Genomic DNA, 24791 nt, shown 5'->3' with positions numbered 1-24791 from the left:
AAAAATTTCAACAAGTAGAACAAATGATAATATAGAATCTGAGAGGTATTTATCTATGTGCCTTATGCCTGAATCTCTTTGCATTGAAGTGATGCATTTTCTTAGTGATGTGGCATAAAGAAACATAAAGCCATCTCATTCTCACTTCTACTTTTCCACCCAAAGAAAGGCAGGCATAAAAACTTTCTACTTCATGAAGTTTGCCAGTTCCCTGCACTTATTTTTATGTCAATTACCTTTGTTGATGTGTAAGGTTTTGTGGGTTTTTGTTTTGTTTTGGTGCTCTGATCTAAAGGGCAGATTTTATAGGCAGTACATGTGTTAAAATGTAATTTTTAAAACTAGAAGTCATTTTATTAAAATTACAAATTTTATAATCATAGTTCTTGTTTAGGGTTTCAAGTTTAGCTTGCAAATCTTACTGTTTCCGTAAGTCTAGCATGTTTCAGCAAGCATTTTTAAGGGACTTTGAAAAATGTTTCGTTAATTTGAATAATGTTAATTAAATATTTCCAATGGTTTTAAACTACAGTTCTGCATTTTATATCTTAGATAATTTTTAAGTGCTTCAGATACCTCCCTGAATTCTAAATAGTTTTTTATAACTCTAATAGATAAAATTTATAAACAGTAAAGCTATCATTATCTTAGATGTTCCAAAGCTATGCATAAACTTAATAAGGTTTCAATTTAAAACCACAAGTCTAAAGCATTTAATTATATATTGCAAATTGAAGTTTCAAGGCTGTCATTCTAATATGCTTTTAAACATTACAAGCATATACAATTTCAAAATGCACAGATTTCCTTCCTAACAAAAAAGATCAGTACTATGACTTTGACTCTCTTTTACCTTTCTTTATTTAACTTTAAATTTTCCAAAGGTTAAAATATATACACCCACAGAAGGAAGACCAGGCCTATCCCAGTTAATTAAAATTTTTGCTGGGTTGTTCACTGGATTCCTCTCATGGGCCCAGCTGGAATTCACTGAACCCTATATTGTAGTCATTATGCACAGCTTTCAGAAGGAAAACAGGGCATGGCCTTTACGGGCGGGCACACAGCCCACATAGCCTAATGCCTCAGTCTGTTGATGGGAAATGGCAGGACCTACTCAGGCTCATCACTGCATTGGAGTTCTCATTTCTTTGACTCTTAAGTGAATATTTTTTTTCCATTTATCTTTAAAGACGTGAATTTGATGAGATCTTGCTATTCTTTCATATTCTTGGAATGTTCAGAAGGAAAAGGATCCTTAAGGTGATCTCCAGTTTTGTTTTCGATTATTCACACGGTTTGTCTGACTTGCCGTTACAATCTATGAGGTCAGTCTACTGACATCCTCTAGGTGTATATGTTGTAACTTTCATATTATTGTTCTTCATTATCATGACGTATCTGAATATGTATTTCTTCCTCTTCAAATTCACTGCATACATGTGTATCAGTTAAGAGAAACATTGTAAAAGATAAATGGGGCTCCTGTTTTTTCTTTTTCTCCTGCTTCATTTTTCCTTCATAGGGGCTGCTTTTTGAGCACAGGCAAGGAGTCATTTGCCCCTTCTTCACTTTTGATAAGTTACCTGTCCTGGGACCTCTTTACACGATTCATTTCTTAGTTCTGTGGTGCTGCTGCCTCCTTCCGTAAGCCAGGTCGACGTGGGCTGGAGAAACATTATCATCACCTTTCTAGGCAATAATATGCATACAGCTGTACACATCAAGTTGGTTTTTATCCTTTGGCCAGAAAGAGAAAGCATCACATTTTCCTTTTTTAGAAAAAATATTTTGGGAGGTAGTTTCAGCAAATACTTCCAAAGAATGAAAAGTCGTTTGGTTTCTGTAACAGAGGTCTCCATTTCCCTTAACCACAGCCCTACCTATAAGGATGCTTTGGCAAAGAATTCACCAGGACTTTGCCTGAAGATCTGCTATTTTGTAAGGTAATGTTTCTTTATGTATTTCAAGACTTTGTGGAGCAAGGTGAAATGAAAGGTGAAGCAAGGGACTTTCCCTGCCTTTCCTGACCTCTATAGAACTCCTTTGGACAGATGAAAAAGGGTAGTCCTTCGTAACAGTGAATTTTCTCTGGTGTACCTAGGCTTAATTATTTTATACCAACCTTTTTTCAGTCTTTGGTATCAAATGACATGAAGGAGGGAATACAGAAATAATTAAAGGTTTGTTATTTTATTTTTATTCTTAATTATACAAGTAATATAGCTCATTATAGAACATTTTTAAAAATATAGAAAAGAATATAACTATAATAATGATCACTCATATCCAGTTACCTATTTTGGTGTATTTCCTTTGTTTTGTTTTCATGTCAATTTTTTTGAGATGAAAAAATATATATGGCTTTATATCCTCTAGTTTTCACTGAACTTTATAGCATGAGAATCTTCTCTAGTCATTAAAGACTTTTTGTAAACATTCTTTTTAATAGCCATGTAATATTCGAATATGATAAAGCATAACCTATGAATAGATTGCCTCATTTTGGACATTTGGTTTATCTATATTTCTCTCCTTTATCTCCAACCCACATGATTGTGCCTGAATCTTTGTCATGGCTCCTTTGATTATGCTATGCCTTATCCTACCCTAGCATTTGTGTGGAGGGACAGAAGATTTTCAGTGGATGGGTTTTCTTCCTTCCCTGCTCCCACCCCAGCTCCTTCAATATACTAATAGACGAATCAGACTTTGTCTGTTTCTGAGTTCTCTTTGTGGCAGTAAATTCCTTTTGGAACCCAACAAATTGTGAGTCCTTGGTATCAGTTTTGGATTGTGTTTTTTAACCCCCTCCTTGTAGGTATTGGATAACAGAATTCTGGGTCATGTTTAAAATGGATGCCAGCTTGACAGACACTATGGAGGAGTTTCAGGAACTGGTGAAAGCTAAGGGTGAGGAGTTACACTGCCGCCTGATTGACACAACTCAAATGTGAGTGTCAAGGTCCTGACTCATCTTTCAAAACCACCTCCCTCCTGTAATATAATCCCAGTTGCTTGCTAGGCTTCTGACCCCCAGTGGTGACTGCTGCTCTCTTTCTCCACTCTGAGAAGCCCCTCAAATACACAGGTTCAAACTGCCTCACCAAAGTGAAGGCTTGGCATTTAACAGAAAAGCAGAGAGGCCTCATGATGATAAAGCAGTAGGTGACTTATATCCAGGAGCAGAAAAAGTAAGTCCCAGTCAAAAATCAGGTAGCAAGATATTGACCAAAATTAATCCAGATAATGAAAAACTGAAAGTGCAAATGACTGAACCCACGCTTAATGCCAGGAGGCACCCCTGAACTTGTAAATGGGGACAGGACTAAAAAATGTATTCAGGAGAAGGCTTATAACATATATGGATGTCTATGAAAGACACTTAGACTTCCAGAGCTGGATGGGATTCCAGGAATGTTGTAAATTATTCCTTGGAATTCTTATTTATAAGACTGACCCATTCTGGGAAAACGAGTGCCTTTCCTAATTAGGGGGAGGGAATGTATGCTTTGTATGCCAGGGTTTTCACAGTGTGGCTGCTTTATTTTGAAATAGTACAAATCCCTAAGAAATAGAATTCTAGAACTGATATATATTCCAGAGATCATTTCATCCAACATCCTCATTTTTCTGACTGGGAAATTGAGGCTCAGCAAGAATGTGACTCATCTAGGGTCCCGCTAGTTAAGCTAGTGACAGAGCAGCAGCTAGCCTCTGAGGTCCTGTCCATGATGCACCATAGCCACGTAGAAATGATTTCAAGATTACATTCCAGAGCCCCAAATAAGTCTGTTTATCAGTTTGGATTCTCTGTACTTCTCTGCTTAAAATTACACAACTTGAAAGAGATTATTCAAAGTAATAGTTTCTTCATTTTAAAGATGAAATTAGAGCCCCGGGCAATTCTCAACCCCAGCTCTCCTGGTCCCAATATTTCCTAGCTGACTTTTCTTGACCAAAATTTTCCACATTATATTCTGTAGGAATTATTAGTCTGTGGGATATTACTTGGCCAGATATAATTGAGGAATAATGAGTTAAACTTTCCTTTTGCAGTGCTTTTCAGAGTGTGTAATATGCTCACTGGCCAAAGAGGCTACAGAATTTATAGCACTTCCCAAGCTCATTGACCACAGAACCCTTTTGTCAAGAGACAAGGTTCCCAGGAATACCAGTTTGGAAAAGACAGGCAACCTGCTGTCTTTCAAAATGGGGCCGCTTCCCTTTGCTTGTTTAGTGAAGGAAACTGAATAAGAAATGCATGCGTTGATTACAAGAAAATAATGGGGGCCGGGCACACTCTAGGGTCAACTAGGCTTCCTTGGTCATTTCAGTAGCTGAGGACATTTGAGGAAAATGACACAACTCTGCCAAGAGTGACCATATGTTTCTACACGTGATTCCCTCCCTTTATGACATCTTCTTGCTGTGGTTCTTTGAGCCCTCTTTCTGGCATGAAAACTGTCTCACTACCTTGGGATTTCCAACCAGATAGAGAGTCCCTATCATTCACATGAGAATGAAGGAACACATAAGCAGAATGGAGGGAGCAGACATACCAGAGGATACACAAAGGAGCCAGGACCAAAGGCAAGGAAACTGACCGACACCTGAGACTCCTTCCTTCCCACTGCCTTAAAGTAAACTCATTTATCCTGCACCCAACTGCACACTTAAAAGGCTCACTGAAAACCAGCAAGACCTCCTGGTTGCTGCCATGGAAAAAAACTGATTTGGAGAAACTCTGTGAATGCACTGTTTTGGCCAAGGAAAGTTAGCTAATGGTGTTTTGTATATTCTTGTGAGAAATGTTAATGGATTTACTTGCAAAAAGCGATTTATTCCTTTTCCCTGTCTTCTCCCTTTCACATTTACCCACAAAAGCAATGCCCGTGACTGGTCCAGGAAACTTACTCAAAGGATAAAATCAAATACCAGCAAGAAACGGAAAGTCTCCCTGCTCTTTGACCATCTGGAACCAGAAGAGCTATCCGAGCACCTCACCTACCTTGAGTTCAAGTCCTTCCGAAGGATATCGGTATGTACGCAAGGGGCAGGAGAAAAATCTTCCCTGGTATATTTCTTAAAATAAGATGAGAATTCAACAGCCCATCCACTTCATAACCTTAGAGGCCCCCTCAAGTAGTGGCAGGCTTTCCTGCCAGACATCATAGAGTCTGAAAAAATCAGTACCAACTGAATTCCTTTGGTTGTGAGTCCTGTGCTTCTCCCATCTCTCTTCTTCTATGCCCTTGCCCCATACCATCCCACCATTCACTCAAGTTACCATACTGTGGGCACACATCACACACACACACACACACACTCTCTCTCTGTGTCACACACACACACACACACACACTCTCTCTCTCTGTGTCACACACACACACACACACACACATACTCTCTCTCTCTCTCTCTCTCTCATTCTACCCTCATACCCCTGATAATCATTAGGCTTCAACAACTCTTTTTTAAATCTTCCTCAAAAAAAAAAAGGGTGGGGGGGCGGGGAGAGGATACGTCCTCTCAGAGTTTGAATTCATTCTGGGGTAAGCTTTGAATGGCTCTGGGAAATCCCAAAATAGATTCCACTGGCCTAGCCCAGAACATACCTAAATCCTTGAAGTGGTGCTTGCCCAGAAGTCACTGTGATTCTAGAGATAAGCTGTGCTGACCCAAAACCTTTCGACTGGGGCAACTAAGCAGAGTCAAAGGGAGAGACATTTCAGTTGATCATCAGGAACAGAAGGAGTACACAGGTTCATCCTTTCCTCACTGCAATCCATATGTGATCCCAAAGAATATTAGTTCTATACAAGAGAACTTGTCAACATGTCAGATGCCAACAGACCCTTACTGGCCAATGTGCTTTCCTGAGAAATGAAACCCTTATTCCACTTAGCCCCTACCCCTACCAACAGATCCAGTCTTCACCTTCATGCTAAAAATAATGACCACCTAGTTGCTGGGTCCATTTATTAAAATGACCAGTATTCTCCTGGTGAGGGAATGGAGGCCCAGAGGGCTGACTTGAACAAGATCGACACAGCTGATTACAGTCAGAGCTGGGGCTAGGACTACATGCCTCTCTCAGTCACTCAGCACAAATTTATTTAGCTCAGTTGTGTCTGGAAGGAGACCTGCAAATAAAGTCTCCTGATTTTTACATTTTCATTCATAATGTTGACATCCCTTCTGTTTTCATGCAGCTGTTTGGCCACTCAGCCAGGAAGCTCCCAGCTTCCATTTGGAAATAACTTCTCCAAGCATTAACTCTCCATTCTCTGCACCCCTCGGTACCCCAGACCCAAATTGAAAGGCTCTGCCTGGGGAGTTCCCATTTGGCAGTGCCTCCCCGTCACGGGGAAGGACAGCAGTCAGAGCTGAGCCACTGAAAAAAGCCATTTATCACACAGGAAATCTGAGCTCTGCAGGGGTCAAACTGGCAGGCTGCTTGGTCAGGCCTACAGGATGTCTGTTTGATGCCAGTGCTCACATCAGTGGAGGCAGAAGTGAAAAATCAGTGCAGAACAAGGAATCCCAGCCAGTGTCCCCAGGGGCTGAAGAGTGTTCTATTGCAAGTGAAAACATCAGTTTCAACCTTCATTTCTTTTGAGTGGCTTGGTTCCTTCATAGAAGACTATTTCAGGGATTTTTTGTTTTTCCTGTACAGTGCTAAACAGTTTTACCAAACGTAAGTTTTCTCTCCAACATGAGGTTGGAGGGAAATTCATCTGTGCTGTGAATTGAAAGGCATTTGATATCTTCTGTTTATCACAAAACTTCAGGGGTAGTGAGGATGTTACTGGGATAATTCTTTTAAAAAAAACAAGTGGATTTAAAGTTACATTTATAGTGGGAGGGGTGTATTAAATGTATTCACTGGAATATATTAATTGAATGAATATATTCAAAATATATGCATTCAATGAGTTGTGGCTACTTTCTTTTAGAACCAGTAAGATGTTTGCTTTATATATCTCTCTTAAGGAGCGATTTTGGTCCTACTCATAGGTTTTCCACCCATCAGCAGCCATGGCACAGTGAAATGGGGCTCAGTTAATTTGCAGCTATTCTATTTGGGTTGTGACTTCTCATCTATATATTTACTACTTAGGCAGAACTAAGGTGTACTGTAGTAACAACCCCCCACCCACCCACCTCCTGTACAATCTCAGTGGCTTAAGCAAAAGTTTGTTTTTCACTCACACTGCATGTCTAACATGGGTCAGCAGAGGCTGATCAGAGTTCCCCAGGAACCTGGATGATGGAGGCTTCATCTTGCCAGGAATTTCCAAGATCTCTGCAGCAGTGGGAAGGCAACATGGCAGACCATTCACTGGCTCTTACATCTTTCCCTCCAAAGTTACATTGCTTCCACTCAGCATTCTGCTGGCTGAACCATGTCATATGGTCACACCTTCTTTCAAAGGGAAGAGTTGAAAATAATTGGGGAAAAGCACCAAAGACTTCCATAAGAAAGTTGAAGAGAAACAGACTGTGCCTCCCTCTTGGTTGTATGATTTGAGCAGAGGGATTCTTTGTGACAGGGACACGATAGCTACAAACATCACTTAGACTAGATCTTCAGGGACATTTCCAGTTTTACACATGCTGTTTCATTGCCAACTATAGTCAATGCTATTGTCAAGTTGGGGAACCATGGTCAGCAAACATATAGCTAACCAAATTTTAAGTAATCCATTTGCCTCTGCTCCAGTTGGTGAGTAGAAGGAAATACAAGCAGGCTTGTATTAGCATGAGGTTCATAACTACTCCATTAGTGCAACCTTACATATATGTAGCACTTTAAAAAGTTAAAGCTTTCACACATTATCTTTGATCTTCATAACAATTCTATATCCTAGATAGGGCAGATTTTATTATCACATTTTTAAGGTAAAAAAACAGCTGGGGAGAGAGAGATTTGTTTTTGTCAGGGGAATTACCTTTTATTCCCTTAACCTTAGCAGCATTACTGATCTTTATTCTGTACTGTATTCTTTAGAATTTAGAATAGTCAGTAACAATATCTACTGAAATACAGTATTTGGATTAACTAATGTGTCTACACATCCACTTATTCCTAATAACTTTCGATGTAGAGAAATCATGCTGTGGGTAGAATAAGAAAGATTTCCCTCCCATCATGCTTGTCGGCAAGTGGCCAAGATGCAGAAGAGGGCCAGGAACTCGTCTGTTCATGGCAGTTTCCAGCCATCAACTGAGCAGACTGGACTTGTCCCTTAAATCTTCTGGAATACCAGAGTACAGTACTGATAGGTTTTTTTGTTGTTTTGTTTTTTCTTTTCCTGCAGTTCTCTGATTATCAGAATTACCTTGTAAATAGCTGTGTGAAGGAAAACCCCACCATGGAGCGATCTATTGCTCTGTGCAACGGCATCTCCCAGTGGGTACAACTGATGGTTCTCAGCCGCCCCACCCCGCAGCTCCGAGCAGAAGTCTTCATCAAGTTCATCCAGGTGGCTCAGGTGAATAACTGGCTTAAGACTTTTGGCTTGGGCTATAAGGTAAACTTTCTATCCCCTTTTCCTCCAGCTTAGTCTATTAATTAGAGCTATTTTTTCCCTCCTGAACCATGGCAAGGGGGTGGGGAGGGTTTGTGTGCCTTCAACCAGATCTAGATATGGTGACTTGTCTCTTCTTCCATACAAGGACAGTGTGGAGGGGAGGGGGCCATACAGGCCATATCAGGGGTCAGGATCCAGTTTTAGATCTGTTTAGACCTTTAACGTTTTTCAAAAGATGCTTACCAGCCTACATTATTTTCCCAAGTCTGGCCCACATGGCAAAGGAAAGGGCAATTCTAAGATTTACTGGAGCTGGACCAGCCTGGATTGTCTTAGGTCTTTAAGCCCATGCAGTGCTGAATGGCTGCATTTAATGTTTGAGGGGCATTTTATAAGAGGAAAACAAGTACTATGAACCCATATTTGAAATTCCCCAGAGATTCTAGCTTCTCTGTCCCAGTTACTGTCCTATATAGGCACTGGCATTGCACAGGAAAATAAGACAAAGTCCTTACCCTCAAAAATAAAAGTCTGGTAAATTTGGAATAAATAAAAGATTACACTTAATAATATCTTTCTCCAACTCTGGATGGTCTAGACCAGTGTTTCTCAAAGTCAACAGCCCTGATTTTGGATCACCTGCTCTGATATTAACTAAAGGTATATTAAAAGTACAGATCTCCAAGCCTAACCCTAGATCCAGACAATCAGAATGTCTGGGTTGGGTCCAGAAACCATTGTGTTAAACAAATACTTCAGGTGATTCTAAGAAAGCACTGATCTAGAAGGTGGTCCACAGATCAGCAACAACAAAAGAGAGAGATGTACTGCCTCCCAGATTTGGAATCCACCAGTCTGAATAAAGCAGAAGGGGAGACATGGACAGGAAATTGCAATGCCTCATAACTAGTCTTCAACCAGTGTAAGGGAGACTCACGGCACAGAGACAAGAGGCAGCCTCTAAGCTCCCCATGTAACTGACATGTACAGTGACTCTGCTGTCATCTGTCTTCTGTGTCACAGAAGCTCCACCAACTACAGAACTTCAATACACTGATGGCTGTGATAGGTGGGCTGTGTCACAGCTCAATCTCAAGGCTCAAGGAGACAAGTTCGCATGTCCCACATGAAATCAATAAGGTCAGTGCTACTGTCTTCTCTGGGGCCCTTGCCAGCATTCTCAAGATGTATGCCAACATTTTCCCCTTGGTGGGCAGCCCAGAGAGCATTTCCAAACCACACCATCCCTTGTCAACCAGGCTAAGTGGCAGGGAGGCAAACCTTAAGGAAATCCATAGGATGGAGAAGTCACATTTTTTAGAGTAACTGTGATTTTGTCTGGCATCAGACAGTGTCACTGCAAACATTCCTGCTGGACCAGTTGAAACAATGTGTGCCTCTTCCCATGTTCGTAGGCCACGGAATATTCAGTTTCCATCTTTGACACTGATTCCCTCGCTCCAGCTCCTTGCTCTAAAATGTGTTCTCAAAAGGAATTGTGGTTCGGTTGACCACAGGTCAGTTCGCACATCGAGTGTAGTTATATGGTGATATATTAAAAACTTAGCTATCCAGAACCCTTGAAGAATGACATTCTGGATAGTTGAATTTTACCAGATAATTGGATATGAGTTCTTCAGATACCATTTTGTAATACATAATGTTTTATTAATGAATATTTTTCTTAAATGTCCTATACATTTTCCTACATTATTAGATTTTACAGAATATACTTTAATCCTTTATGACATAGGGCTGTTTTGCTTCTCTTTTTTATAGAAACAGGGTCTTGCTCTGTCATCCAGGCTGGAGCACAGGCTGGCATGATCATAGCTCACTGCAGTCTCAAACTCCTGGGCTCAAGCAATCCTCCCACCTCAGCCTACCAAGTAGCTAGGACCATGGGTGCGCACCATTACGCCCAGCTATTTTTAAAAATTTTTGTGGAGATGAGGGTCTCCCTATGTTGCCCAGGCTGGTCTCCAACTCTTGGCCTCAAGTGATCCTCCCATCTCGGCCTCCTAAAGTATTGGAATTACAGGCATGAGCCACTGAGTCCAGCTGGAGCTGTTGTTATAAATATAAACCACTGTAATATACCAAGGATATAAACGTATGGGATGGGTTAGATAATGACTGCTCTTTGAGCACTTTCATGTAAGAGGACCTTACTATACTCAAGCCCCGATCCTTCCAAACTGGCATGGAGAGGAACTCTCTTTTTAGGGAGAGATACCTGAGCTCATTACCCCATCTGTTTTTCCCAGGTGTTCAGCTCCCTTTTGGCGAGTCTTTTATTATCTCTGTTATCACAATGCTGGGCCTCTGGGGAGGCCCCCCACTTCCCAGTGGTCTGATCATCTTTAGTCACCTCTTCATTCCTTAACAGTTCTGCTGAAACCAGGTAGAACAGTTGAAAAGATTGCCCACATCTCAGAGGTGACAGAGATTAACAGTCACAGAGATTAAGAAGACTTTGTGTCATTTAGCTAATAAGACAGAGCTGGCTCCTCTTCAGCTTGGGGTCCCCCACAGCAATGCTTCCTGTCGGTAGCTACTTGACCCTCAGGGTGGTCTGCATAGTGAATTAGTAAGTCCAGCGTTGAAGCAAAAGTCCCCAAGTTGTTGATTTCACCTTCAGAGGAGAATAAAAATTTCTCTATCATTTTTGCTGTTACACTCTTGTCTTGTGAGCCCCTTCCATGCCTAGGGCTCACCTGCACCGTTGGTAGAGGTTTATGAGGAAGAAGCTCTCTTGCCATCTCCTAGTGATTTGAAGGGGTCTGACTCCAAGAACTCCAAGTTCTTCATTGTAGAGAAATGGTATTTCATAGGCCACAATTTTATTAAGTTTGGGCACAGTGTCTAAAAGGGTTACAGTAGTCCCCCCCTTATCTGAGGTTTTGTCTTCTGTAGTTTCAGTTATCTGAGGTCAACTGCAGCCCAAAAAAAATTAAATGGAAAATCCCAGAAATAATTCATAAGTTTTATTTTATTATTTATTTACTTATTGAGACAGTCTCACTCGGTCACCCAGGCTGGAGTGCAGTGGCTCAATCTCAGCTCACTGCAATCTCCACCCGCCAGGTTCAAGCAATCCTCCCGCCTCAGGCTCCCAAGTAGCTGGGACTACAGGCATGTGCCACCACGCCAGGCTAATTTTGTATTTTTAGTAGAGACAGAGTTTCACCACGTTAGCCAGGCTGGTCTTGAACTTCGGACCTCAGGTGATCCGTCCACCTCGGTCTCCCAAAGTGCTGGGATTACAGGCATGAACCACCATGCCTGGCCAATTCATAAGTTTTAAAATGCATGCTGTGCTGAGTAGCATGATGAAATCTTAAGCCATCCCATTCCATCCTTTCTGGGACTCCTTCGTATCAGTCACTAAGTAGCCGTCTCGGTCATCAGATTGACTGTCATGGTATTGCAGTGCTTGTGTTCAAGTAACTCTCACTTTATTTAATAATGGCCTCACAGTGCAAGAGTAATAATGTTGGCAGTTTGGATATGCCAGAGAGCAGCCCTAAAGTGTTTCCTCTAAGTTCTTTACTTAATAAGGAAAAAAATCATATGCTGAGGTTGCTAAGATCTAAGAAGGAATTTCATCTATGAAATTGTGAAAAAGGAAAGAAGTTCATTCTAGTTTTGCACTTCACACTGCAAAAAGTTATGGCCACAGTGCATGATGGGAATGGCATTACATTTGTGGGTGGGAAACATGAACACAAATGTGTTCCACTTGACAGCAATCGGGTTTGTTACTATGCACAGTTTCAGGCATCAATTAGGCGTCTTGGACTGTATCCCCCTAAGGATAAGAGAGGACTCCTTACGTTGTATAACATGATTGGCAGACAGTCACTTCATGTCTTTGCTTCTGAGAAAGCTGGTTATCACTCATGGGGAATGGATTCTGTGAACTGCTTGCTGACTTGAATGACATGTGATTGAAAAGAAAACCATATCTGGCTGCTCCCTTTCTGTGCTGGTGAGCAGCTGTTCCCACTTCCAGAGTTGAAGCAGGGTGTAACCTCTAATGTCCTCTCTCCTGTCCTTTGCTCACAATTGATCTAGTCTATTCAGTCTTTTTAGTTCAAGGTTTTAGTCTGTGAATGGAATGTCACTTGCTTTCTAGTCATAGGCCCATTCTGAGAATCTTGAAAGGCCCAGCGAGCACCTCATAGAGAATAACACACGATAGACTACTGAAGCTTCACTCTTAAAACACATGCTCTTCCCCATGCCAGCAACATAGTCAGCATTTCCTGACATCACATTTCAACTGTTAATCAATGCAGTGTCTCTGGAAGCATTCAGAAGACACCAAGGAAGGGAATCACATGGCTTGGGGACGAGAGTTAGAGGGACAGTGTTCACTATATATTCTTGCACCTTTTTAATTTTTGTATCAGGTCCTTGTTTCTGAAAAGAAGGAAATTTTAACATAAAAATGATAAAACCCCCATTTATAATGTTTAAGTTATATAATAGATTCAAGCATATCTTGTGTTTGTAAATATATTCTGTGATATTTGACATAGCTGAGGTTTTAATTGGAGAGTCATAATCTGTACCTTTTACATGACTTACCCCCTGCTCAACAAATTCTGGATGGGGTGAGATCATGGCAGGGGATGCAAATATGCAAGGTCGTCATTACAGACAATACACACTGCCTAGCGGGTACCTGTGATTGGTCTGTTCTGCTTTGTAGGTTCTCGGTGAGATGACTGAGCTGCTGTCCTCCTCCAGAAACTATGACAATTACCGGCGAGCCTATGGAGAGTGCACCGACTTCAAGATCCCCATTCTGGGTGTGCATCTCAAGGACCTCATCTCCCTGTATGAAGCCATGCCTGACTATCTGGAGGACGGGAAAGTGAACGTCCACAAGCTACTGGCCCTGTACAATCATATCAGTGAATTGGTCCAGCTGCAAGAGGTGGCCCCACCCTTGGAGGCTAACAAGGACTTGGTACACTTGCTGACGGTGAGGTTCACACTGGAGGACAATTACTAAGCACTTTCTGTGTGCCAGGTGCCATTCTATACACCTTACCAAATATTAGCTGCTAGTCCTCATAAAGGCTCTTTGAAGCAGATACTATTATTATCTCCAACATATAGATAGGGATACTAAAGCACAAAGATATACCTTGCCAGGAGACCACAATTATTAAGTAGCAGAGCCTTGATTCAGACCCAGGTGGTGGGACTCTAGAGGCTGTGCCCTTCAGACTTCTAGGACTGTTTCACTACCCCTACAAAAGCAGTCCTAAGCTCTCTGGGAGGCGCTGATGGCAAATCAGGATACAAGTCTTGGTAACAGATGGAGAGAATGAATGTGCTCTCATAAAAAGGGCAGGCAGTAATTAAAAACACAAACAAAAAACACCCAGGGTTATTATTTGGTTCCTGGCTTAGATCTTTGCTCTTGGAGATACTCAAGTGAAGACGAACACTTGTCAATGGTGTGGGAGACCAGGATTTGCATTTTGCATATGGGGTGAGATCAGATGAACTCCCTTCCAGACCTGCGATTCTGTAGTTTACCAGCTGTGTGACTATGGACATATAACCCTCCAAGATTCCTCTCCTCAAAGGGATTAGTCTCTGGGATGACTTCTAACTTCTCTTCCAGTTCTAAAGTTATACAATTTTTAACCTGCTGTTTTTGGAGAGTAGAATAATGATCATAACCTCTTTCTGCCTCACAGCAGCATTTTGATAGATCCCTGGGCTTCACATCAGCTGGTGTGTGATCCTAGCCCTTTCACTTATTAGCCAGGTGACCTTGGCAGGTCTGTGTCTCAGACATCATTTGTAAAAACATGCAGTGAATCTTAACATTCTTTGGATAAATCTTGTGATGAAAGCTGTGAACCTTCTTCCCAGAAAAATGTACATAAGCCATATATTTTTAAATATGCATGTAATTTCAAGTTCTGAACTCCTTGAAGCCTATCCATAGACTCAAGGTTAAGAGTAAGATTATTCCTAAGGACTTCTCTCCTAAAATTTTATAGTTCTGAGATACATGAAACTCATTAACTTTTTTTTTTTTTTTTTTTTTTTTTTGGAGACAAGGTCTGGTTCTATCACCTAGACTGGAGTGCAGTAGTGCAATCTCAGCTCACTGCAACCTCTATCTTCCAGGTCCAAGCCATCCTGCCACCTCAGCCTCCTGAGTAGGGTGCACACCACCACGCCCGGCTAACTTTTGTATTTTTTGTAGAGACAGGGTTTTGCTATGTTGCCCAGGCTGGTCTCAAACTCCTGAGCTCAAGCAATCTACCTGCCTTGGCCTCCCAAAATGCTGGGAATACAGGCATGAGCCACCATGCACCCAGACTCATTAACTCTTAATAGCAATTAATATGTCTTACCATTTAAACTGGATTTTATTGCTGGACTCAAATTTAATAGTCTCAGACTATAAACACCATCCTTTCAGATCATCTGTCTGCTTTGAGAGAGAACAAGTGATGTGTTAGTCATCTGTCCAGACAAGGCCTTTGGCCTAAGCTCTATATACAGGCTTAGGTTTAAATCATAGTTAAAAAGAGGGCATCCTGAGATATGTCCAAAATTTAAAAACATTTTAATGAGAATTAATGCTTGCCCTATTGCAATAGTAGGTGTTATAATACTGTTTTGTGACTTTTAAAAACAAACTGTTTAGAACCTAAAAGAGTAAACTACTGGCAAGGAAAATCCAAGAAAGAACCATCAGCTGTGGGAGAGGCAAACAGCATCTTAGCAATGAACCCTGTTCTGCTTTGATCTGCAGTTATCCCTGGATCTTTATTACACTGAGGATGAAATCTATGAGCTTTCCTATGCTCGGGAACCAAGGAACCACAGAGCTCCAGTGAGTTTTTCATATTAAGACTCCACACGTAAAAGGTGCTTTACAAGCTTCTCCTCGAGTTCATTCATCCTCAGGAACAGACTTTCAGTTCAGTTTAATAAGTGTACTGTTTTTCTTAAGTGCTCAACCTTATGCTAGGAACAGAGAAAGCTTTTCAACATATGTCTGAGGAATAGTTTCTGTCCATTAAAAAGCTGTGATATAGTTTAAGGGATAAGCCTAATGTGTGACCAGTGAATCACTAGTGAACAGTAAATAACTGTATCATCAGAATGCCAGGTGTGGTGGAATCAGTCAGTGGTTTACAAAGTAGAGAAGGAAGATACTATTGTGCACCAGAGTGACATCATCCCCCCCATGAAGAAGAGTCCCCACATAAATTTCTTTTCTATGATTCACTGATGATAATGAGAGTAATATGCATACTAATCAGAAGCTAAATTTCTGAAGATTTCCAGGTTGGTAGATAGAAAAGCCCCATTTTCCTGTAATGTTCTGGGTGAAAAGAACAGTCGGCTGAGTCTTTTGACCTCCTATGCTGAGAAGTCCTCAAAATAGTACACAGTCCTGGCACTGCCCGCAGTGGGAACTTCACAGGTTATCTGCCCTGCCCTCCCACAGGCAAGTAAAATCACTTCAGTCTCCTGGGACGTTTCCAAACCCCAAAACAAGTGGTATTCAAGGGAAGAGAGTTGCCCACACTTAAGAAATCCAGCTCATCTATTGGGGTGGCTAAATTGCACTCCTCCACACAGAAAGATCAAGTTCTAGCTTTCTATTGTAATGAAAGATTCCACTGAAAATATTTGGTAGATTCCATTTTCAGGTTAGAGGCATTTCAATGGAAAGGGTACATTCTGTTTTTTCAAAGAGATTTTAATTTGGGCCGAGTTTCAAATACAGTCATGCACCACATAATGACATTTTGGTCAGTAATAGACCTCATATATGACAGTGGTCCCTTAAGATTATAATGGCGCAGAAAAATTACTATTACCTAAGGACAGAACAATTGTAACATTGTAGCACAACACATTACTCACTATGTCTGTGATTATACTGGTGTAAACAAACCTACTGAGCTGTAAAAAGTCTATGTCGTACACTTACATGCTACATAATACTTGATAATAAGTATTACTGGTTTATGCACTTACTATACAATACTTTTTATCATTATTTTAGAGTTAACTGTAAAACAGCCTCAGGCAAGTCCTTCAGAAGGTGACAGCTCCATGCATGTTATTGCCCCTAAAGAAAGACCTTCCAATGGACAAGATGTGGAGTGGAAGACAGTGATATTGATGATCTTGACTCTGTATAGACAAAGGCCAATGTGTGTAATTGTTTGTACCTTAGTTTATAACAAAGATTTAAAAAATTAAACATTTTTAAAACAGAAAAAAGTTTATAGAATATGGCTATAAAGGAAATAACTTGTACAGCTATACAATGTGTGCTTTAAGCTAAATGTCATAACAAAAGAGTAAAAGTTAAAAAAAAGCTTTTACAGTAAAATAAGGTAATTTATCACTGAAGAAAAAAATTTAAGAAACTTAGTGTAGTCTAAGTGTACAGTGTTTATAAAGTATATAGGAGTATACAGTAATGTTAGGCCTCCACATTCACTCACCACTCACGACTTGCCACAGTAATTTCTAATCTTGAAAGCTCTATTCATGGTTAAGTGCCCTATACAGCTGTACCATTAAAAAAAAAAATTCTATACCTTATTTTTACCTTTTCTATGTTTAGATATGTTAAGATACACAAATATTGCCTACAGTACTGAGTATAATAACCTGCTGTATAGGTATGTAGCCTAGGAGCAGTAGGCTATACCAAATAGCCTAGGTGTGTAGCAGGCTATACCATCTAGGTTTGTGTAAGTACACACTGTGGTGCTCACACAATGACAAAATCACCTCATGACACATTTCTCAGAACATATCCCAGTCATTAAGTGATGCATGACTGTATTTAGAAAAGAGCTTGTCCAGGCTTCAGATGATTTTTCTTGTGCCTTCCTGCCTTTTAGCTAAGCTTTTCCTTATTCACATTTCTGCTGCCAAATGTGACTGGAGAATAGAGAGAAAACATAAATGATCCACTTTACTCTTTGTTGATAGCTCTGACAAAAGGTTTAATGGAGAGAGAATTGCAACTCAGGCAGACTGAGAATTTCAAATTATCTGTAGCTGCAGATAATGTATGTGAAGAGCACTCTGGAAACCGTAAGCACAATGCCTTGTTAGCCAAAATTATTAGTAGAGATTTCAATTGCCTGTGGGTTCTCTGCTCCTTGCCACTGAACATAATTGAAGATTGTCCATAAATGTAACTGTCAGGTAGTGAGAAAAGAAAGAGCTATAGGTTATAATATTGCATTGTAGTCATGAGGATTTCTCTAAATATTTCATTTTAGCCACTAACGCCTTCAAAGCCACCAGTAGTAGTGGACTGGGCTTCTGGAGTGTCTCCCAAACCTGATCCAAAGACCATTAGCAAACACGTCCAGAGGATGGTGGATGTAAGTACAGCTGTGTTTCAGCACACAAAAACTAGGCACTGCCTGGCTCAGTTTTTTATGTGGGGTAAAGGGAGAGGAAAGCACAATGGTGGAAATGTAAAGGCACGAAACTTGAACACTTACTTCTCTTACTGTGGCTTTAGAACAATTCAAAAGTTGCATTTTGACAACACACACTGGACTCATATGAAGGCAGTTGTGCCTCCTTTTAAAGACCTAGCAAAAGAGCATATGTTTAAAGGTTGTCAGTTGACTTAGGAGTACAGAAGTATTGGGAAACTTTGTACTGCTTGATTCAATTCTCTGTGCTAATTGCTGAGGAAGGGGTATATATTCTTATACTTCTGCATTTATCCTCGTGAACAACTCCCATGTAACAATAGAAAACTAAGAGCGTAACGGTGAGAAACAAGAGGATTAAGAGTGGGGACAGAGCACTTCCAACTGAGCTGTTTGTAGAAGCTTCTCAAAGAAGGTGCAACTGGAGCTGAGTGATGAAAAAAAGGGTAGAGTGAAAGGAGAACATCCCTCTGTGCAGTGAACTAGGAGTAACCAGCGTGATGGTATAATTGATGTGCTAATGATTCAAAGTACATGGCCAGCCTCCAGATGCTGCTACCAGCAAAGGCCTGAGATGTGACCTGCCACATCTTTGCCACAGCTAAGGAAGCAGGTTTCCCTGTTCCTCTCGTTCAGGTTGTTAAAAGGCTTTTATCCAACTGCCCCAGCTCTTTGTCATTTGACTAAAGGGAGAGAAGACCAGTTTCTTTTTAGTAATCACCAAAAAAACTCCTTTTTCACAGTCTGTCTTCAAGAACTATGATCACGACCAGGATGGATACATTTCTCAGGAAGAATTTGAAAAGATTGCTGCAAGTTTTCCATTTTCCTTCTGTGTGATGGACAAAGACAGGTGAGGGTTTGTACTTAGGAATATGTGGTTATGAGCCCATTGGTGAGAACAGGTTTTTAGGTATGTCACTAGAAGAATTTGAAAACTCAGATGTGTTGCTGCTGTGATCACTTAAAGAACAGACCATGAAATATGCATGCTTTTAAAAATATTCTAGGCCGGGCACAGTGGCTCACGCCTGTAATCCCAACACTTTGGGAGGCTGAGGTGGGCGGATCACCTGAGCTCAGGAGTTCAAGACCAACCTGGCCAAGATGGTGAAACCCTGTCTCTACTAAAAATACAAAAATTAGCCGGGTGTGGTGGTGGGCGCCTGTAATCCCAGCTACTTGGGAGGCTGAGGCAGGAGAATTGTTTGAACCCAGAAGGCAGAGGTTGCAGTGAGCCGAGATCATGCCACTGCACTCCAGCCTGGGCCACAAGAGCGAAAACCCGTCTCAAAAAAAAACTGAACTGAACATTCCATAAATCTGCCACTTTATAGTCAACTATAAATAAGAAAAAGTTTAGTCTTCCTTCTTGCTTTGTCATTACAGATTTTGGGAAACAACTAATACTTATTCATACTTTGCATATTTACTTTTCTCAAGGTTAAATAAATTCTATCTTGGTTCTCTTATAGGAAACTAATCGTATGGTTAGTGGGTTCCAGTTAGGTACTGTCTAAAGTCAGAAACTGTAGCATAAGACATTTCCCTCCCTATACACATGTACATGTTACATTGTTTCTTTTTCAAGTCTTATAGATAGTGGTCAAGTTAGTTAGGGAAACCTAGTTTGGCCAAAGAACACCTCTGTGGAAATGAGTAATGCTGCCTCACCTACTTACCACATGTCATCTTGTATCCTTGTTAAGAGTAAGACCCATGGAAGTAATCATGAGGTAGCACATACCATATTACCACTGAGGATAAAAAGAAAGGTGAGTTTCTAAGGCTAGAAGCCCCCCCTTGCTACCTGCCTCCATGCCCCTTATACTCACATCCTTGCCTTGGTCATTTGCCGGCAGGGAAGGCCTCATCAGCAGGGATGAGATCACAGCCTACTTCATGCGAGCCAGCTCAATCTATTCCAAGCTGGGCCTGGGCTTTCCTCACAACTTCCAAGAGACCACCTACCTGAAGCCCACTTTTTGTGACAACTGTGCTGGATTTGTAAGTTGTTCTTAGGGTGCCCCAGGGTTGAATTTGGGGAAGAGTGTGGGATACTTTAAGACAGGCACAGACCTCACAATGCTTATAAACCCATCCCAGCTTGGAGCCCAAACACACCTAGAATAACCTAGAGCTCAAGCATGTGGCTTTTACCTGCACTCATCATCTCTTACTTCTTCCTGTTTTTTCTTTTCTATTGCAATGAGGCCTTAGATAAATGGTACAAGAAATGCTGAATTAGGGATATACGTTTAACGTATAATATTCATGTGCTGTTTCAAGGGTTATAACAAAGACATATGAGATACCTTCTGTCTTTAGGAGATAACCTGGGCTATGCCCCTCCTCCGTTCCACTCCTGACCAATAGTTTCCCCCTAAACCCGGGTCCTGATGCAAGGCTCTATATCCTTCTCAGTTTGGAGTCCTGAGGAACCTGTTTGCCCGATGATTCATCCATTTCTCGAGAATGTCTGGGTCATAAGGCTGCTAGTGAGGGCCAGGTGTGGTGGCTCATGCCTGTAATCCCAGCACTTTGGGAGGCCAAGGTGGGTGGATCACTTGAGGCCCGGAGTTCGAGACCAGCCCGCCTAACATGGTGAAAACCCATCTCTACTAAAAATACAAAAAAATTAGCCAGGTGTGGTGGAACATGCCTGGTAGTCCCAGCTACTTGGGAAACTGAGACAGGAGAATTGCTTGAACCCAGGAGGTGGAGGTTGCAGTGAGCCGAGATTGCACCACCGCACTCCAGCCTGGGTGACTGGGCAAGACTGTCTCAAAAAAAAAAAAAAAAAAAAAAAAAAAAAAAAAAAAAAAAACCTGCTTCTTGAGAAACTTTGATCAGCATAAACTCTTCTCATGGATTTAAGGTCAGAAGGGACAAGATATGAGAGATAAATGAGGTTTCCTTCCCACGTGAGCTAGAGAGTAGAATGAAGGGAAATAATGTCGCCTTGTAGCCTCACACCAGATGTATGAATGACATGTGGTGCATTCTGTCTCTTGTTTCATAGCTCTGGGGAGTGATCAAACAAGGATATCGATGTAAAGGTAAGACTCAATATTGTTGACTGTTTTCCCTGGTGTATCAGTCCATTCTCACGCTGCTATAGAGAACTGCCTGAGACTGGGTAGTTTATAAAGGAAAGAGGTTTAATTGACTCACAGTTCCACAGGGCTGGTGAGGCCTAAGGAAACTTACAATCATGGCAGAAGGGGAAGCAAACACATCCTTCTTCACATGGTGGCAGGAAGGAGAAGTGCCGAGCAAAAGGGGGAAAAGCCCTTATGAAGCCATCAGATCTCATGAGCAGTCACTATCATGAGAACAACATGAGGGTAACCGCCCCCATGATTCAGTTACCTCCCACCGGGTCCCTCCCATGACACATGGGGATTATGGGACTACGAGGTGAGGTTTGGATGGGGACACAGAGCTAAACCATATCAGCTGGTCTTAGAGTCCCATCGCTAAAACATTTTTTGCCCATAGTAGTTGTCCATTTAGTCCACAACTTCTCAGCAGAGTTCAGAGTCTCATCCCCAAAGTGGTTTCCTTCGGACACCCCTGGTGAATGACCACCACACCGAAGAGAGAAATGCCTGGTTGTGCAGTTAGGCATTTTCCCTTTATAAAATCCTCTTTCTGTCGTGGCTGGCCTAGAACAGGGATAGCAGGTAGGTGACGGTGCTCTCATATAGTCATGTAAGGGTGGGTCCCCAGTGAAAAAGATAGAATCTCTTCTGCAACAGAAGATAAAGGATTACTAAAGGCCCTTGTCAGCTTTCCTTTATCACTGAGGACATAACTGTCCTTCCTTGTGACTAGGAGAATTCAGGAGTGAAAGAGAGGAAACCTTTTACTGCAAGAAAGAAAATAAGACCTAACAGCTGAGCGTTTCCAGAGGGTCTCCCTAGAGTAGGCAGAATGTGTGGGATACCAGGACACCATCTCTTCCCTCCAAGACATCAGGATACTGCTTCTGATGCTGAGACTCACTGATAAGGGCCACATCAAGAGTGTGAGCTCTGGGCTTCACCAAGTGAGAAGAATGCTAGCTTCATTAGGAATGTTAAGTGTCTTAGCTCCAGAAGATAGAACAGACATGTGTGACAAGAAAGCACTGCATGAATTTGGTTGTGAGACACACTGGGGAAGAGAGAAAAGTGAAAGACTTCTTGACCCAGGATGTCTTGTCCACAGACTGCGGAATGAACTGCCACAAACAATGCAAAGATCTGGTTGTGTTTGAGTGCAAGAAGCGAGCCAAGAACCCAGTAGCTCCCACAGAGAACAACACTTCTGTGGGGCCAGTGTCCAACCTTTGCTCATTGGGAGCCAAAGATCTGCTCCATGGTAAGTAGGCACTGGGAACATTCATCTTGGAAAGTGAAGTAGGAAGGGAAAAGTTTTAGAGAAGGAAAGATTACCTCATGACTCTATGTTTGAGTTTAAATGTAACCTCAACAGTTAGTTAGGCCAGGGCTGACCCCTCCCACAGTTTTGGATTTTAGCTCCATGCCTATGTCTTAGACTTAAGGTGTGAGAATAGCAGAGTCCTAGTTAGGCATAAAAATCAGCAGGTACTTATTGAGCACCTACACCAAGCACAGATACTGACTTCTGGCCAAGATAGTGCCTCAAGTAAACAGTTAACTATCCCACCCTATCCCCAGCTCCAAACCCAAAACAGTGACTAGGGAGAATATGTGTGTACATGCATATGTATGTGTGTGTGTATATGTATAATGTAAATTAACATATATAGTATATAAATAACATTAAAAGGCATAGTACATTCAAAAACAAAGACACGCATCTCAAGGTTACACATGTACTAGAAACACACTGCAAGGAGTAGATGCGAAAGCTACTGGTCTGCTTGGCTGCATGTCTAGAAGCAGGTAGAGGCAGCTGCGAATTTGATTTCTGCATAGTAACAGAGACCACCTATGCATGAAAGGTGACCAGAACCAGACTTACTGCTTAAAATTGAGAAGGAAAAATCCAATGCTTAAAAAACTGACTGTCACTTAATAGCAGGAAGCAGACTTAGCCACAGGCAGAGTTCTACTAGCTGAGTGACTGTCTATGATATCCCCAGTTTTTCTCCAGGAGAGGAACCCCAAGCCATTAATTTAAGACCAGGTCCTAGTCTGGGGAACCCTGAGGGGCCAGGTAGCAGGTAATTGTCAAAATTCTAGAAACAGAAGGCTAAATGTAGAAAGGAAGGGCGGGGGGCAAAACTCCCACTCAAGTGGAGCTTGCAGATTACAATTCCAAATCATACAAGGAAAATCCTAGGACTAAGCCAAAACATTCAACATTCGAGAAATAAACTAGCAAATTCACTTATGTTAAAATGGAAAAAACAGTACAATAAGGAAATGACTTTAAGTATGTTTGAGATGCCCCAGATCTAAAGTGCCAAGAAGCAAAATAGACTGTCTCTGTCTTCATGGAGTAGTTCTAGTTAGGGGGAAGATAATATACAAATATAGAGCAGTTTAGAAACAATGCAAGAGTATATGCTAAGAGCCAAATAGGTTGCAGAGACAGCAAATGACAGGAGGACATAGCAGAGAGATCGCTCTACTGGGGCTGTTGGGACTTTATGGAGAAGGTAGAATTTCAGCTAAGTCTTAAAGGAAGGGTAGAATTAAGTTATGGGAGGAGGACAGAGCACATTCCAGATAGGATGTACAGTAGGAGCAAAAGGCCAAGGGCAGAACAGCTTTAGTACTATTGAGATAGTGAAAAAAAAGGTGTTAAGGTGGTTTAGGTAAGAGATGAAGTAAAAAAATGAGACAGTCTAGAGAGTCTTAAATGACAGGTGCCTGTCTGTATGATAAAATGAGGAGCTGTTTAAAAAAGAGTAACATGAAGGGCTTGTTGGGGAGGGTTGGGGCACAAGGCTTCATAGTGCTGTACTAGGCCCTGATCTCTGGGCTGGCTGGTTAGCCAGCATGTCAAAACACTGATCACCTTGACTAATAGAACATATAGGTCTTTAGCAAAAATCCAATGCTTATTAGGTTAGTGCTAGTTTAATATAAGAAGCCATGTGACTTCTAAGTAGAACCAAAAAGGGAAATAAGAAATGAGTTTATTTATATAAAGCACTTAAAATCGGGCTTAACACATATGTACCATATGTTAGTAACATTACTCTTTTGAAATAAGCTCCCTAAAGTGGTAAGGCCACTATCGTTACAACAGATGCCTAGAGAAAACTTTAAGTCCATATAGTATACATTCTGCATTTAAAGCATTTCTAATGTTCAGTGGTAAATATCAACATGCATTTATTGATCAATTAGACCAAAGCTTAAGTGCTTCACTTCCATGTAAGAAATGCACATTCCTTTTTATCACATCAGCCAAGTAAAAATTTTCTGCTGTCTTCCTAAATCCTTCTCCTTACTATCTATCTAAACACAGGTTGACTTCAAACTTTTGGGATGTTCTGTTCTTAGGGGGAAAAAAATCCTCTTAGGGTCTTTTCTAAGAAAGAATATGCTAACCAACTAAGGATTTGATGTTCACCTTTTAATAGAAATCACAAACACCATTGTAAAAAATAGGGCTGGACCCTATATTTCATTCATGCACTCTGTATTTTCAGAGTTACACATAACCTTAGGGCACCACAATTCTGTCACATAAAATGCAGATTTTCAAGTGGAAAAGACAGCAGAGAACAGCCTGAATCTGAGGCCTCAAAAAGGAATCCCTGAAGGGGCTGCTGTTAGAGATTTCTCCTTTCCAGGCCATCTCCTCT

At 41.3% G+C, this 24791-nt stretch overlaps 1 protein-coding gene and 1 long non-coding RNA gene across 9 annotated transcripts in view; one reads left to right on the top strand and one right to left on the bottom strand.

Moving 5' to 3' along the window:
- The window catches only part of RASGRP1 (RAS guanyl releasing protein 1), a 78076-nt gene that overhangs the window by 45262 nt on the left and 8023 nt on the right, over positions 1-24791 (top strand). For 4 of the 8 annotated variants that reach the window (XM_055278651.2, XM_063640282.1, XM_055278654.2 and 1 more), the window contains 12 exons: positions 1884-1946; positions 2822-2953; positions 4888-5041; positions 8325-8498; positions 9561-9677; positions 13255-13530; positions 15331-15411; positions 17837-17941; positions 18745-18854; positions 19864-20008; positions 21024-21060; positions 22214-22366. In XM_055278651.2, the coding sequence (XP_055134626.1) occupies positions 1884-1946; positions 2822-2953; positions 4888-5041; positions 8325-8498; positions 9561-9677; positions 13255-13530; positions 15331-15411; positions 17837-17941; positions 18745-18854; positions 19864-20008; positions 21024-21060; positions 22214-22366 (1547 nt within the window). The remainder of the gene's footprint in view (positions 1-1883; positions 1947-2821; positions 2954-4887; positions 5042-8324; positions 8499-9560; positions 9678-13254; positions 13531-15330; positions 15412-17836; positions 17942-18744; positions 18855-19863; positions 20009-21023; positions 21061-22213; positions 22367-24791) is intronic. The other 4 variants (XM_055278656.2, XM_055278653.2, XM_063640280.1 and 1 more) reach the window with 3 other exon arrangements.
- LOC134736799 (uncharacterized) lies at positions 10184-15016 on the bottom strand. Its single transcript, XR_010121081.1, has 2 exons — positions 14927-15016; positions 10184-11473 (listed from the first exon to the last, which is right to left on the bottom strand). It is a non-coding gene; the product is annotated as an uncharacterized lncRNA (long non-coding RNA).

This window comes from Symphalangus syndactylus, chromosome 5 (genome assembly GCF_028878055.3).
Source record: "Symphalangus syndactylus isolate Jambi chromosome 5, NHGRI_mSymSyn1-v2.1_pri, whole genome shotgun sequence".
Taxonomy (NCBI): Eukaryota; Metazoa; Chordata; class Mammalia; order Primates; family Hylobatidae; genus Symphalangus; species Symphalangus syndactylus.
The sequence above is the reverse complement of the archived record's forward strand: the minus strand, read 5'-3'. Positions and strand labels throughout refer to the sequence as shown.